Source organism: Bubalus bubalis, chromosome 1 (genome assembly GCF_019923935.1).
Source record: "Bubalus bubalis isolate 160015118507 breed Murrah chromosome 1, NDDB_SH_1, whole genome shotgun sequence".
Taxonomy (NCBI): domain Eukaryota; kingdom Metazoa; phylum Chordata; class Mammalia; order Artiodactyla; family Bovidae; genus Bubalus; species Bubalus bubalis.
The window spans coordinates 47,542,086-47,556,575 of record NC_059157.1 but is presented as its reverse complement, the minus strand read 5'-3'; the positions used below and the strand labels follow the sequence as shown (position 1 = coordinate 47,556,575).

The following is a 14,490-nucleotide window of genomic DNA, read 5'->3' as shown; positions in this document are numbered from 1 at the left end:
CGTTGGAAAAGACCCTGATGCTGGGAAAGATTGAAGGCAGGAGAAGGGGATGACAGAGTATGAGATGGTTGGATGGCATCATCGACTCGATGGACATGAGTTTGGGTGGACTCCAGGAGTTGGTAATGGACAGGGAGGCCTGGTGTGCTGCGGCTCATGGGGTGACAAAGAGTCAGACACGATTGAGCAACTGAACTGAACTGAACTGAACACTATATGAGTTAGCATTTACCTGGACAAAACCTGATATAACAGCAAGAAGGGAGGGAAAAATATATTTAAAAAAAAAAGAGAGACAGAGGATGAATTAGAATTAGCTCAAAATGAATTGCTGTATTTTCTGATAGACCTCTGTATTCCCAAATGTTGAAGATCATTCCTCATCTTCTTTGAATAAAGTACAAAGCAGGAAAAACAGAAAAAAAAAAAACAAAAAAAAAACCATCACCACCCTTAATCCCACCACCCAGATATCAACTCTGGGTTGGCTCTGTGTTAGTCTATCAGTCATATCCGACTCTTTTGAGACCCTACGGACTGCAGCCCTCCAGGCTCCTCTGTCCACGGAATTCTCAAGGCAAGAATACTGGAGTGGGTGGATGGCCATGCCCTTCGCCAAGGGGATCTTCCTGACCCAGGAAGCAAACCCGGGTCTCCTGCGTTGCAGGCAGATTCTTTACTATATGGAGTGTATTCATTTAACTTGAGGGCTCCTTTCAAAGCATGCGTTTAATGTAATCGGGGACACTGCATGTACAGTTTCGCACCCTGTTTTACTAACGGTGTTTTCCACTCACCCGCAGGCGAAAAGTCCCCTTTCACCTCCGTTTCTGCCACAGTCAAGCGGGTGACAGCGGCCCCTGGAGCAGGGCGCGAGGGGAGGGGCCCAGACGGGGGCGGGCCCTGCGGGGCGGGGCCTCTATCGCCCCGCCCCTCCCCCGGTTCCCGGAAGCAGCCTCGGAGTTGGCAGGCGGGCGCGCGTACGTGCGACCCCGGCGTAAGGGGTCGGGGGGGTGTGCCCCGGTGCCCGGCGGCTGTCCGCGGGGCTCCCCCCTTGAGCGCCCTCCTGGGTCCCGGCGCGACCATGGCGCGCAGCCTCTGGAGCTGGCTGGGCGGCTGCCTCCTGATGTCAGGTGAGGGGTCTGCGGGGAGGGGACGCAGGGTAGCCTCCGGGGCGTCGTCTCGACCCCCGCGGCTGCCAGTGCTGGGATCCCGATTCGCCTGTGGCTCTGCGTCCCGACTGGAGGAAGTGCGTTTGGGAAGCGGGAGGCGTGGCTACGACGCCGGGCAGCGTTGACCCCCAAAGACAACCCCCCCGCCTTCCCCTGAGCGCACCCCCAGAGGCGCACTCAAAGTGACTTAAGTTCCTGAGCGGGCCGTTAGGCCCAGCACTCCAAAGTCTGAATTCTGCCCCTCAGCTCCTACAGCTCTAGGGCTTCTGAGTTCTAAATCCAGTGAAACCTTTCCTGTCCTGCTCCAAACTGCTTGTGTGTGTGTTAGTCACTTAGTCGTGTCCGACTCTTTGCGACCCCATGAACTGGGGCCCGCCAGGCTTCTCTAGAGGTTCATGGTGGGCTACAGGGCAGTCCTCTAAACTGCCTGCTCAGGTTCAAATAACACTATGGATCCCTCCTTCCTTTCTGATGGATCTCTCATTCTCCGGTTTCCCTCCCACCTATATCAGGCTGTTTCTCCCTGGGATTCTCCACCTCTCTCAGCCAAGTTCATACCCAGCTCTCTTCTCTCCTTCTCCTACACTACCCCTCTGGGTAGTAGTTCTACCAGCAGAACTTTGGCATTAAATACCAGCTCTGGGCTTCCCTGGTGGCTCAGATGGTAAAGAATCTGCCTGCAATGCAGGAGATCCAGGTTCGATCCCTGGGTGGGGAAGATCCCCTGGAGAATGAAATTGCAACCCACTCCAGTATTCTTACCTGGAGAATTCCACGGACAAAGGAGCCTGGCCAGCTGCAGTCCATGGGGTGCCAAGGAGTCTAACACTGTGGAGGGAGTAACACTAACACTGGACTTCCCTGATGGCTTGGTGATAAAGAATTTATCTTGCCAATGCAGGAGATGTAGGTTCGATCCCTGGTCAGGGAAGATCCCCTGGAGTAGTAAATGGCAACCCACTCCAGTAATCTTGCCTGGGAAATCCTATGGTTAGAAGGAGCCTGGTGGGCTACAGTCCATGGGGTTGCAGAAGAGTCGGACACAACTTAGCGACTGAACAACAACATGGGCTCATGACTTTCAAATTTCTATCTGTTGGTGCTAGTTGGGTGATGGTCCGGTGGCAGTTATTATACTTTTCTCTGTACTTCTGTGTATGTTTGGCATTTTCTGTTAAAAAGTTTAACGACTATTTCTAACTCTACCTCAAATCTACCCTCTGTGCCCCAGGCTTATTCATCCAGCTGTCTCTGACATTCCTACTTATGTATCCTTCAGTATCTCAAACCTAATGCAAATCCTAAAATTGTTGTTTTTGTTCAGTTGTGTCTGACTCTTTGCAACCCCATGGACTGCAGCACGCCAGGCTTCTCTTTCCTTTCCTTTGCTGTCTCCTGGAGTTTGCTCAAACTCATGTCCATTGAGTTGGTGATGCCATCCAACCATCTCATCCTCTGTCGTCCCCTTCTCCTCCTGTCTTCAATCTTTCCCAGCATCAGGGTCTTTTCCAATGAGTCAGTTCCTCGCATCAGGTGGCCAAAGTATTGGAACTTCAACTTCAGCAACAGTCCTCCCAGTGAATATTTAGTGTTATTTGATTTCCACCCCCCAGCCCCAGTCAGAGCATAAGGTGCTTAAGCAGGGAGTGGCTATTAACATCTACTTCTTCACACCAAATGTATCAGGAAGTCTAAAGTTTATACGTCTGGAAATAGATTTAAAATCTACCCCCTCACACCTTTCTGTTGTTGTTTTAGTCACTTAGTCACGTCCTACTCTTTGGTGACCCCATGGACTGTAGCCCACCAGGCTCCTTCTGTCCATGGGATTTTCCAGGCGAGAATACTGGAGTGGATTGCCATTTCTTTCTCCAGGGGATCTTCTTGACCCAGGGATCAAACCCATGTTTCCTACATTGGCAGGCAGATTCCTTACCACTGAGCCACTTGGAAAGCCCTCACACCTTTCTGCCACCACCCGAATTCCAGGTCACCTCATCCATCCTCACGTCTCTATTGCTGTCCTTCTCCCCTTAGCAATTTCTTCTCTTCAAATACAGTCTCAGACTCCTCAGCACTGCTAAAGCGTGTCTCCCTCTCCCACAAGCCCATGTGAAGACTTTGAGCCACAGAGTACATGACCTGAGTATTGGACATGGTTATTTTCTTGGGCAACTATTTTGAGAAAGAGAGTTGCCAACTTTTTTCCCTTTATGTTTACAGCATTAGGAATGGTTCCACCTCCTGAAAATGTCAGAATGAATTCAGTTAATTTCAAGAATATTCTACGATGGGAGTCACCTGCTTTTCCCAAGGGGAATCTGACGTTCACAGCTCAGTACCAAAGGCAAGTCTGGGCTGCTCTTGGCAGGAGGGCACCAAAGGATGGTGGCCTTGGCAGGGCTGGTCACTGGGCTGGACCAAGGAGAGAGCCTGACTGCTGTCACCCAAGTGACTGTAACAGCCCAGGGAGAGCATTTCTCCTGGCCTTTTTCATTCTGTCCCAGAATTCTTGTGAAAGCTCTGTTCCCTGAAAACAGACAGTAAAATCCTTTCTCCTGTTTCTTGTGATGGTTCATGGAGTGACAGACATTTTAGCCTATAGATTGTGGGTGTCATCAGCCACCAAGGCAGCTTGCTGCAATGTGAACTTATCAGGCTTGTCACTGTTGATGTTTTTTAAGAGAAAAATGCCAATGATGAGACCATCTTCCAGTTATTAGAGTAGTATTGCTGAAAATGAGAGTGTTAGTTGCTTAGTCGTGAACAACTCTATGCCACTCCATGGACTGTAGCCCACCAGGCTCCTCTGTCCATGGAATTCTCCAGGCAAGAATACTGGAGTGAATAACCATTTCCTTCTCCAGTGGATCTTCCCGACCTAGGGATTGAACCCAGGTCGCCTACATTGCAGCCAGATTCTTTACCGTCTGAGCCACCAGGGAGGCCCAGAGTAATATTGCTTAAAGTCAACAGTTTGTAAGTGGGAGCTATCCAAGAAAACCGAGGTATGCAAAGCAGGCAGGAAGCCTCTTGCTAGCTTACCACTCACCCGCCTAGGTTATAAACTGCATACCTCAGTGCTGGGGGGGTACAGATCATTTGCATAGTGGGTGCTCAGCTACTCTGAGGTGGTGTCCCGAAACTGAATTGTAAGAGAGCTGCTGGCTGTTGAAAGCTGTCTCCTCTGAAGACAGCAGAGGCTTAAGAAGGAAGGGTGAGTGTGACCTCAGTGATGCTCCGTGCTCCCAGGACCTGCCCTCCCTGTCAGTTTCTCCCTGTGCCAGGCCTGCCACCATATGTCACAGGCTGGGCTGCAGGTGACGCATCTTTGTGTCAGGTGCAAAACAGCAAAGGAGGCCAAAGGGCAGTGAGTCGCACACCTGCTTCCTGTGTGGCTCAGAAACAGATAAAGGCAGATACACGCCCTCAGTGAGCTGGGAGGGGGTGCAGACACCCTCGTGAGCCGGGAGAGATGCGAGTCTCAGGTGCTTTGGTCCTACACTCCTCGTTTTACCACCATATCCAGAGCTTGCTGAGTCAGAGAAGAAGGAGAAAGATAAATAAGATCACCTTTCTTTACACATTTTTTTTAACTTTTTAGTTCAAAATAATTCCCAAGTAACAAAACATTTCAAAATATCAAGTATAATGCAGAAAACTTCCAAATAGCCTATATCCACATTCACCGGTTTTTAAGGTCTGCCATAGTGGCTCTGGGAGAAGGCAATGGCACCCCACTCCAGTACTGTTGCCTGGAAAATCCCATGGATGGAGGAGCCTGGCAGGCTGCAGTCCATGGGGTCACAAAGAGTCGGACACAACTGAAGCAACTTAGCAGCAGCAGCAGCAGCATAGTGTCTGTAGCACAGACATTATTTTGCCAACAAAGGTCTGTCTAGTCAAGGCTATGGTTTTTCCAGTGGTCATGTATGGATGTGAGAGTTGGACTGTGAAGAAAGCTGAGTGCCAAAGAATTGATGCTTTTGAACTGTGGTGTTGGAGAAGACTCTTGAGAGTCCCTTGGACTGCAAGGAGATCCAACCAGTCCATTCTGAAGGAGATCAGCCCTGGGATTTCTTTGGAAGGAATGATGCTAAAGCTGAAACTCCAGTACTTTGGCCACCTCATGCGAAGAGTTGACTCATTGGAAAAGACTCTGATGCTGGGAGGGATTGGGGGCAGGAGGAGAAGGGGATGACAGAGGATGAGATGGCTGGATGGCATCACTGACTTGATGGACGTGAGTCTAGGTGAACTCCGGAAGTTGGTGATGGACAGGGAGGCCTGGTGTGCTGCGATCCATGGGGTGGCAAAGAGTCGGACACGACTGAGTGACTGAACTGAACTGAACTGAACTGATAGTGTCTCTGTCCTACATAACGCCTTCTGCCCCTTGATATGTCATTGTGTGTTTCATAAGAGCAAGGATAACCTTTTACCTCACTGCAGCAGCAGCATCAAGATTTGGCAGTTTCGCCAGTGGTGCTGTCCTGGCATCTCAGTCCATGTTCCAGTTTTGTCAGTCTCCCTGAGGACTTAAGATGGGTCAGCCGGAGACTTAATTTTTTTCTCCTGCTGTGTATTTTCTAGCCTTGATTGGTTAATTTCATCTCTGTGTTTTCTCCACTCTGTCTTGATAGCTCTGGGGGTTTCGTTGTGGAAAATTAACTTTCCTCTCTGTCTCTCTCTCTCCCTATAGTGTATTTCTTATTGTTCTGTTCTTTGTTTCTTTGCCATTGGAGTAGAAGTGTTTGGTTTTAGATGTTTGTCTTTTAGATGAGAGCTGCAAATAACTAAGAGTGAAACCTGGATTCCAGTCTCCTGAGCATAGACGTGCAGACCAAGCCGGGCCTCTGCTGAGGAAGACAAAACATACACTGGGTGTGGAAGAAATTTGACCCTGAAAAATGTGTTTACCCTTCTATGGCTCTAGAAAACATTTGATTAGAATTCAGCCTGAGTGGTCACAGAGCACAAACTCTCATTGTCTGTGTGCATTGCATAGGGGTGGCCAAGGGTGGGGCTTCAGAGAATGTACTGGTGATTTTAATATAGAAACATCTAAAACAACTAGGTGTAAATACAGGGAACAGATCACATTAACTACTTAATGGAAAGAAAAATATGTGTAGATACTATTAAAAAATGATCTAATGAAAGGGAAGTCACTGCAGAATAACTGTTGAAAGACTCTGTGTTCCGCTCAATTGATGTGTTAGTTTAAATGTATGGAAGAAATGGCCACATGTGGGAAGGGGAAAAGCCCCTTCAAGGAATGACCCCTGGATTTTCCCAGTGATGGGATGTTAAGCAGCATAAAAAGTTGATTGATTGAGAAAGTGTTCGTGGCCTATTTAGTGAAAAAAGCAGACAGTAAGCCCAATTATCTCTGCCTCCTGAGAGTGGGGTGGAGTGTGCAGGTGGCGCTCTGAAGTCAAGCAGACCTGAGTTCCATGAGCGAGTTTCTAGACTTTCCACCCCTGTTCCTTGTCTGCAGAATAAGGGTGATGTCATTTCTGCCCTCCTGTGAAAATTCAGTGAGGTAATACTGTTGAAGTAGCACACTGCTGGACACCCGCATGCTTGACAAATGTTGGTTGTTACTATTTTTATCACCTTCGTTGTCACCTCTGAGAGCAGCTAGATTGTTTTTGGCACCAAGGCAGGAAGGTGCCAGTCAGACAAAATTCTTACTTTTTGCAAGACAAGATCCTGGATTTCCTTACATCAGGTGGCACTGATTATAGTTCCTGAGGCTATTATGAGGTTAAGTTACATCCCTTTCCTTCCACGCCATGTTTCTGCCACCCTCCCTCTGGGTGTTGGCCTGGAGATCTGAGGCCAGTAAGTTTTTTTTATAATTTTTCCAGCATGATTGAGCCATAGTCGCATATAGGGCATTATTTGAAATCGTTGTGATATACCTATTTTGGCTAATGTGTGTATATCAACATTTCACAAACTATGCCCCACAACTTTCAGAGATACATAATCAAAAAGGGAAGCTTTCTCAGTCAAATATGTTGAATACTCAACCCCTTTTTGGAGAAGGCAATGGCAACCCACTCCAGTACTCTTGCCTGGAAAATCCCATGGACAGAGGAGCCTGGTAGGCTGCAATCCATGGGGTCACTAAGAGTCAGACACGACTGAGTGACTTCATTTTCACTTTTCACTTTCATGCATTCGAGAAGGCAATGGCAACCCACTCCAGTGTTCTTGCCTGGAGAATCCCAGGGACGGGGGAGCCTGATGGGCTGCCGTCTATGGGGTCGCACAGAGTCAGACACGACTGAAGCAACTTAGCAGCAGCAGCAGCAGTAACCCCTTTTTGGAAAGACACGTGCTCTGAGAAGTTCTGTTGAGAAGAGACATCTATTCATGTTTCATCTTGTTTTTGCCCCAGATTGTTTGACCATGGGATGGATTATTTTTGAAATGTCTTAATGATACGTCAGGGATCATTAAGGTCCCACGGAGCACAGTTTAGAAAATGCACATATACAATGACAACCTCAGAGAGACTGAGACTGAGACTCCCAGACACCAGGAGTGGTTGGCCAGACCTCCAGGAGCTCCCTGGTGGCTCAGCTGGTAAAGAATCTGCCTGCCATGTGGGAGACCTGGGTTCGATCCCTGGGTTGGGAAGATCCTCTGGAGAAATGAATGGCTACCCACTCCAGTATTCTGGCCTGGAGAATAACATGGACTGTATAGTCCGTGGGGTTGCAGAGTCGGACACAAGTGAGTGACTTTCACCAGAAGCTCAAGAATTCCAAGGTCCAGTCCCTTTCGTATCTAAAATGCTGCCTGACTAGCTGTGCTTATGGGCAGGCATAGAATTCAGGCAGTGTCCAAGCAAGTCAGAAGCAAGGTCAAGGGCCTGCTTTCCTGCTTCTGAAGCCTGAACAAGACTTCCTCTGTTTTAGTTTCCCAAATAGAATTCTCATGATTTTTTTTTCTTTGATTTTGTAGTTACAGGAAATTCCAAGATACATGCACGAGTATTTTGTTGACGGAATGCGATTTCTCAAGTCTTTCCAAGTATGGTGACCACACCTTGAGAGTCAGGGCTGAATTTGCTGATGAGAGTTCAGAGTGGATAAACATCACCTTCTGTCCTGTGGATGACAGTAAGCCACCTTAGTTCTCATCTCATTGTAATGTCATCACCCTGCCTTGATTATTTCCCCCTTGGTTGGCCCATGGGCAGAAATTCTTTGAGTGCCCACCAAGTGGATGGCCTTGGATGAGGAGCAAAGGGGTTGTAACAAAGAGGGCTGTGACCTTAAGGGAGTTTGTGGGAGAGACAGGCCAGGATCAGCATAAGGCAGAAAACACAGTACAGGTTTCTGCTTCTACACTGAGCAGACTTACAGGTTCCTGACTGGTTCCAAATCCTATCTTAGGGCCCATTTATGGAAGTTCTCTTTAGCAACTGATGCCAAATATCAGTAGATATGTGGTTTGCCCCAAGGCCACAGGGGTGATGAACAAGCAGCACAGAAATTCACACCCAGGCTTCCTCTGTGGCAGGGCTTTCAGCAATGACAACCCCGCATCCGATATTTGCCTCTTGAAGTTTATATGATGGGAGAGTGCTTCAGAATGTCACGGGAACCTATTTATACTTGCTTTGGTAAAACACATGATGAATGTTCTTATCTGGTCTTCAACTTCTAGAAGAGTAGAAATAGGGTAGAATGCTAACCCAGGCCTATTTGCAGCCCCCCACATGTAACAGTCGCCAGACAAGAACACAAGGTATAACTCAAACAGCATGATTGCCAGGGGCCGTTCTTGATTCATTCCACAGTTCTTACTGAGCACCTTCCGTGTGCCAGCACCTACTGTGTGCTGAAGCTACCGCAGTGAACAAGACAAAAACCCCTGCCCCGGTGAAATGTACATTCCAATTGGGAAGACACGATAAATAGATAGATACGTATTTTATGACAGGTAGTGACCGTGGCTCTAAAGAAAATAAAGTACGATGCCAGGACAGGGAGTGGTGGGAGCTGCTTTTTATGTAGCATGGTGAGATAGTTCTCTCCGAGGTGGCAGCAATTGGCCAGAGACCCAAATGAGTGAAGGGACCCATCATGTGAATGTCTAGTAAAAGAGCTTTGGGGACAGGGGAGTAGTTTCAGACTTTGCTGGAAAATGTATTTGTTGGAAAGTGGTTTAATTATATAGGTTAAACACTAAAAATAGAAATACCATCTCTTGCTTCCAACCCAGCAATGGAAATAAAGAAAACTCAACCCAACCAAAAAATAAATAAAAATAAAAGGGAGCGGGGGGAGAGGAATGAGCCATTAAAAACAAAAAAAGCAGTCTTTACAGAAAACAAAGTAATGTAGTTGGAGTAATTGCAAATATATCAGAAATCACAGTTAATATAAAAGGACCAAACCTGATTAATAAAGGCAAAGGTAAAAAGATTTTTTTTTGGTTTTAAGAAACAAAATCTAACTGTTCTTAGCCACATCAGTCAACATCACCCCAGTGGTGCATCAAGGGCAGAGTATTTCAGTAGCCCAGTTGGTCTGCTCAGTTACGAAAAGTAAATGTTGATATGTTGATGTTTTTAACATGTGAATTTTGATTGTCACTTTGCTTTGTTCTCTTCCTCAGCCACTATCGGACCTCCCAGAATACAAGTAGAAGCACTTGCTAATTCTTTACATATGCGTTTCTTTGCCCCAAGAATCGAGAATGAACCTGAACCGTGGACCATGAGGAACATTTATAACTCATGGACTTATCATGTGCGATATTGGAAAAATGGCTCTGATGAAAAGGTAAGTGCGGTGAATCATGCGCATTGCAGAGGTCAGCTCCCTGTCCATTGCTCAGCTGGAGCACGGCTGGAGGTCATGATGATGGAGGAAAGCTTTGCCAGGTGGCAGCACCTTATGGTCCAGAGGCTCTCAGGCCTGGTCCTTTGAGCTCCAGAAGCTACCCATTCTGGGGGTGACTGGTATGTCTGGTCACACTTCCTGGGCTTCAAGGGCAGACTTCCTGGGTGGTCTGGTGCAGGAGAACAAGCCTTTCTCTCCCCAGAGGGAAATTGCTGGAGAAGGCCAAGCTGACTCAGCAGCTGGCTGGGGGAACTTGGGGTCACCAGAATCAGGTGACCAGTGAATGACTACTGTTTCATGGCATGAGGGCCCACATACCCCACAGAATGGTCAAGTCCATGGTCAGGGCAGCCCCAGCCCTGGATGAATGGTGGGTGTCACATTTTATAGGACTGACCCCACCTCTCCCCATTGCTTTCTTCCTCTTTCAGGAACAATGCTTTTCAAAACATGAGCTGGGAGTGGAAAGACCCTGCTGGCATGTTGCCCCTGCCACTGTGTGACTCTGGTCACATTCTTGACCTCAGCTTCTCAGGTCTGAAAAATGGGCATATAATCCATTTCATTAATAAAGCAGGGATAATAACCTACTTTGGGGCTTCCCTGGTGGCTCAGCAGTAAAGAATCTGCCTGCAATGCAGGAGACCTGGGTTCGATCCCTGGGTCAGGAAGCTCCCCTGGAGGAGGCCATGGCAACCTCTTCTTAGTACCCTTGCCTGGATAATCCTATTGACAGAGAAGTCTGGCAGGCTGCAGTCCATAGGGCCACACAGAGTCGGACACGACTGATGCATCTAAGCAGCAGCAATAACCTACTTCACAGGATTGTTGAGGAATTTAATGACACATGAAAAAAAGTAAAAAGAGAGGTAAACGTGCCCCATTGCCTGAACAATGTGTTATGGGTCAACATGTGATTCCCTTCCCCTTGTGTAGACAGGTGGAAATGCTGTTTGCATTCATCTTTGATCACCTTTAATTCTTCCAGTGCTTCTGAGCCAAATGTCATTTCTGGTCCTAAACTGACTTACGTATATGTTATGTAAGTTACGTTACATATATGTTATCTCCTCTACATTAAATCACTAATGCTCATGCATTTGGCAAGAACAGGTCACCCATCTGTATTATCTGAAGTGAAAGTCGCTCAGTCATGTCCGACACTTTGCAACCCTATGACTATATAGTCCATGGAATTCTCCAGGCCAGAATAATGGAGTGGGTAGCCTTTCCCTTCTCCAGGGAATCTTCCCAACCCAGGGATCAAACCCAGGTCTTCTGCATTGCAGGCAGATTCTTTACCAGCTGAGCCACAAGGGAAGCCCAAGAATACTGGTGTGGGTAGCCTATCCTTTATCCAGTGGATCTTCCCAACCCTTGCCAGGAATCGAACCGGGGTCTGCTGAATTGCAGGCAGATTCTTTACCAGCTGAGCTACCTGGGAATCCTGTATTGTCTGAGGAATGATGTAATTAAATTTATATCTACATACTATGTAGTCCCCCAAAATCTCAAGTTAATTTCCCCCAAAAAAGGCTCCGTTGTGATCAATTCATAACGTATACAAATATCAGATCACACTGTTGTACACCTGAAACCATTAAGATATTGTGTATAAACTACACTTCAATTTTTTTAAATGCTTCGTTAAATGATACAGGATATCTGCCTTCTTCACAGGAAAGATGATTTTGCTTATAATCAAGACCCTGGGATTTCATGTGCCTGGGAAGCAATACAGAACAATAAGTTTTATGATCACTTGTTGAACACAGGGGTCCCTGCTAAACTCTGAGATACAAAGATAACTCCTGAAGCTAGCAGCCTACTGTGATATTTTTTTTTAATTTTAATTGGAGGCTAATTACTTTACAATATTGTAGTGGTTTTTGCCATACATTGACATGAATCAGCCATGGGGGTACATGTGTTCCCCATCCTAAGAATCAGATTCCACAGTTACCCAGGCCTGAGTGCCTCCTGCCCCAGGCATGAAGTGCAAACCTAGTCTATCTTTAGCTTCTTATCTAGAATATGCCCTCAGGACTGGCATCTGGTTACACATTTGTCCCTTCCTTCTGCCTGGGGTATGGAAGACCTTGGTGTGAACATAGAGAGTGTTGGAAAGGCTGCGTGCTCCCCAGTGCATGTCTCTCACTAGTGCCTGCAAGGCTGCCTGTGCCAGTTTATCTTGCTATCAACTCATTGTTTGTGTTGCTTTACCCCATCCCCACCCTCACCCTTCTGCAAATTCACGTGTTGAACTCCAATCCCCAGTGTGATGGTATTAGGAGGTAGATCATAAAGATGGAGCCCTTGTGAATGGTCTTAGCACCTTTTGAAAGGAGGCCCCAGAGAGCTCCCTCACCCCTTCCACCCCTTGGGGAGGACTTGGCAAGAAAATCTAGTTATGAACCAGGAAGCAGGCCCTCCTGAGAGACCAGATCTGCTGGTGCTTTCATCTTGGACTTTACAGTATCCAGAGCTGTGGGAAAGAAATGTGTGTCAATAAGCCACCCAGTCTTCCGCATTCTGTTTACAGCAGCCTGAAAGAAATAGGATTAAATGGTTCCCTTTTAGAATGCAGGTGTCTCTGAGAGCGTGCTACCAGTTCAGGTCCCTGAGCTAAAAACATTAAAAGCTTCTAGAAATTCTTTCTTCCTGGCGGGAGACAGCAGGGAGATAAAACCAGAAGTTGGGGCTTCCCTGGTGGTCCAGTGGTGAAGAATCGGCCTTGCAATGCAAGGGACATGGGTTCCATCCCTGGTCCAGGAAGATTCCACGTGCCGTGGAGCAACTAAACCATTTGCCACAACTACTGAAGCCCATGTGTCCTAGAGCCTGTGCTCCACAAGAGAAGCCCATTCACCTCAACCAAGAGTAACCCCAGCTTGCCAGAACTAGAGAAAGCCTGAGCACAGCAACAAAGACCATCACAGCAAAAAAAATAAATAAATCTTTTTAAAAAAAAATAAAAAGAAGAAGCTGTCCAGAAGTTAAAGAAAAAAGACTTCACATCTCTTCTCTATCTGCTTCTGACGTGTCAGCCTCTGAGTTTAGCCTTGAAAAAAAATGCATTGTAAGGTTTTCAAGATAATTGGGTTTCTGGAAATGAAAGCCAGGGATTTTTGTTTTTATTTCTGTTTTTAATCAGAAGTTATACTATACTGTTCATGTTTCAATTGGTAAAATCCAGTTCTTGCCTTCAGTGAGCTCAGCTTCTAATACAACAAAAAAATAGAGACAAGCTGTCAGCAAACCCAGCACCCAAAGAAAAGTAAACAATTACTAAAGTAAAAACAGAGTCTCTGTTCAGTTTCTATTGAAACTCCTATTCACATGGCAAATTTTTCATAAGGCCCTTTTATAAGGAATTTGTAACCGTGCTGGAAATACAGCCTGTATGTACTCTATTAATTCCCTTTATTTTGCTGGAAACTATTGTTACCAACTCCATGCTCACTCTGCTCACCACACAACAAGCCAGTAAATCAGAGACAAGATACTGAGCCAAGGAAAAATGACTTTATTTGAAAAACCAGAAAACCGAGAAGATGGCAGACTAATGTCTCAAAAATAAACTTCTTATCAGGCTCTGGATGCCAGGTTCTTTTATAGAGTAGAGAGGGAGAGGAAGTGAGGAAGTAAAAAGGCTATTAATCTTGCAAGTATCTCCTGGAATGGCCAACCTTGGAGGGGTTGGGGGAGGGCATGTGTTCATTTCTTCCTTCCTATAGCCAGCTGTTCACAGGTGGACAGGATCCTGAACAAAGAAAGACACTTTGGTTTAATAGTAAAGGAGAGGGGCAGGGTACCCCCAGGAAGGCCATTATGTATAAATAGTATGCTTGTAGTGAACAAAAACAAATAGTATCCTCGTAGGAAGCAAAGGTTTGGAGACGGCAATGGCAACCCACTCCAGTACTCTTGCCTGGAAAATCCCATGGGCGGAGGAGCCTGGTAGGCTGCAGTCCATGGGGTCGCTAAGAGTCGGACATGACTGAGCAACTTCACTTTCACTTTTCACTTTTCACTTTCATGCATTGGAGAAGGAAATGGCAACCCACTCCAGTGTTCTTGCCTGGAGAATCCCAGGGACAGGGGAGCCTGGTGGGCTGCCGTCTCTGGGGTCACACAGTTGGACATGACTGAAGTGACTTAGCAGCAGCAGCAGCAGGAAGCAAAGGTTAAAGTAAAAGAAACAGATCCAATGTGGAGTCAGATTTTGTTCTTCCCTACAACACTATTTTGGTTTCTCAAATTCAGAAATATGTCATCAATTATGATATCTTATATTCAAATTAAACTAAGATAAGTCTGGGATGGCCCCACCAGGGGCAGGCTATGGTGTATATCCTTGAGGTGAGACGAGCCACTCGGGGAGGGCAGCCCAGGTGCGTGAATGGAGAGGTGATTCAGAGGAGAACCCCAGGCAGCTAGGGCCAGAAATC

At 46.7% G+C, this 14,490-nt stretch overlaps 1 protein-coding gene across 2 annotated transcripts in view; it reads left to right on the top strand.

The window, feature by feature from the left end:
- The first annotated feature begins 934 nt into the window (after positions 1-934).
- The window catches only part of IL10RB (interleukin 10 receptor subunit beta), a 29,075-nt gene continuing 15,519 nt past the window's right edge, over positions 935-14,490 (top strand). The window contains exons 1-4 of one of the 2 annotated variants that reach the window (XM_025281485.2): positions 935-1,133; positions 3,396-3,519; positions 8,151-8,308; positions 9,813-9,979. In XM_025281485.2, the coding sequence (XP_025137270.1) occupies positions 1,085-1,133; positions 3,396-3,519; positions 8,151-8,308; positions 9,813-9,979 (498 nt within the window). In that variant the 5' untranslated portion in view covers positions 935-1,084. The remainder of the gene's footprint in view (positions 1,134-3,395; positions 3,520-8,150; positions 8,309-9,812; positions 9,980-14,490) is intronic. The other variant, XM_006048244.3, reaches the window with a different exon arrangement.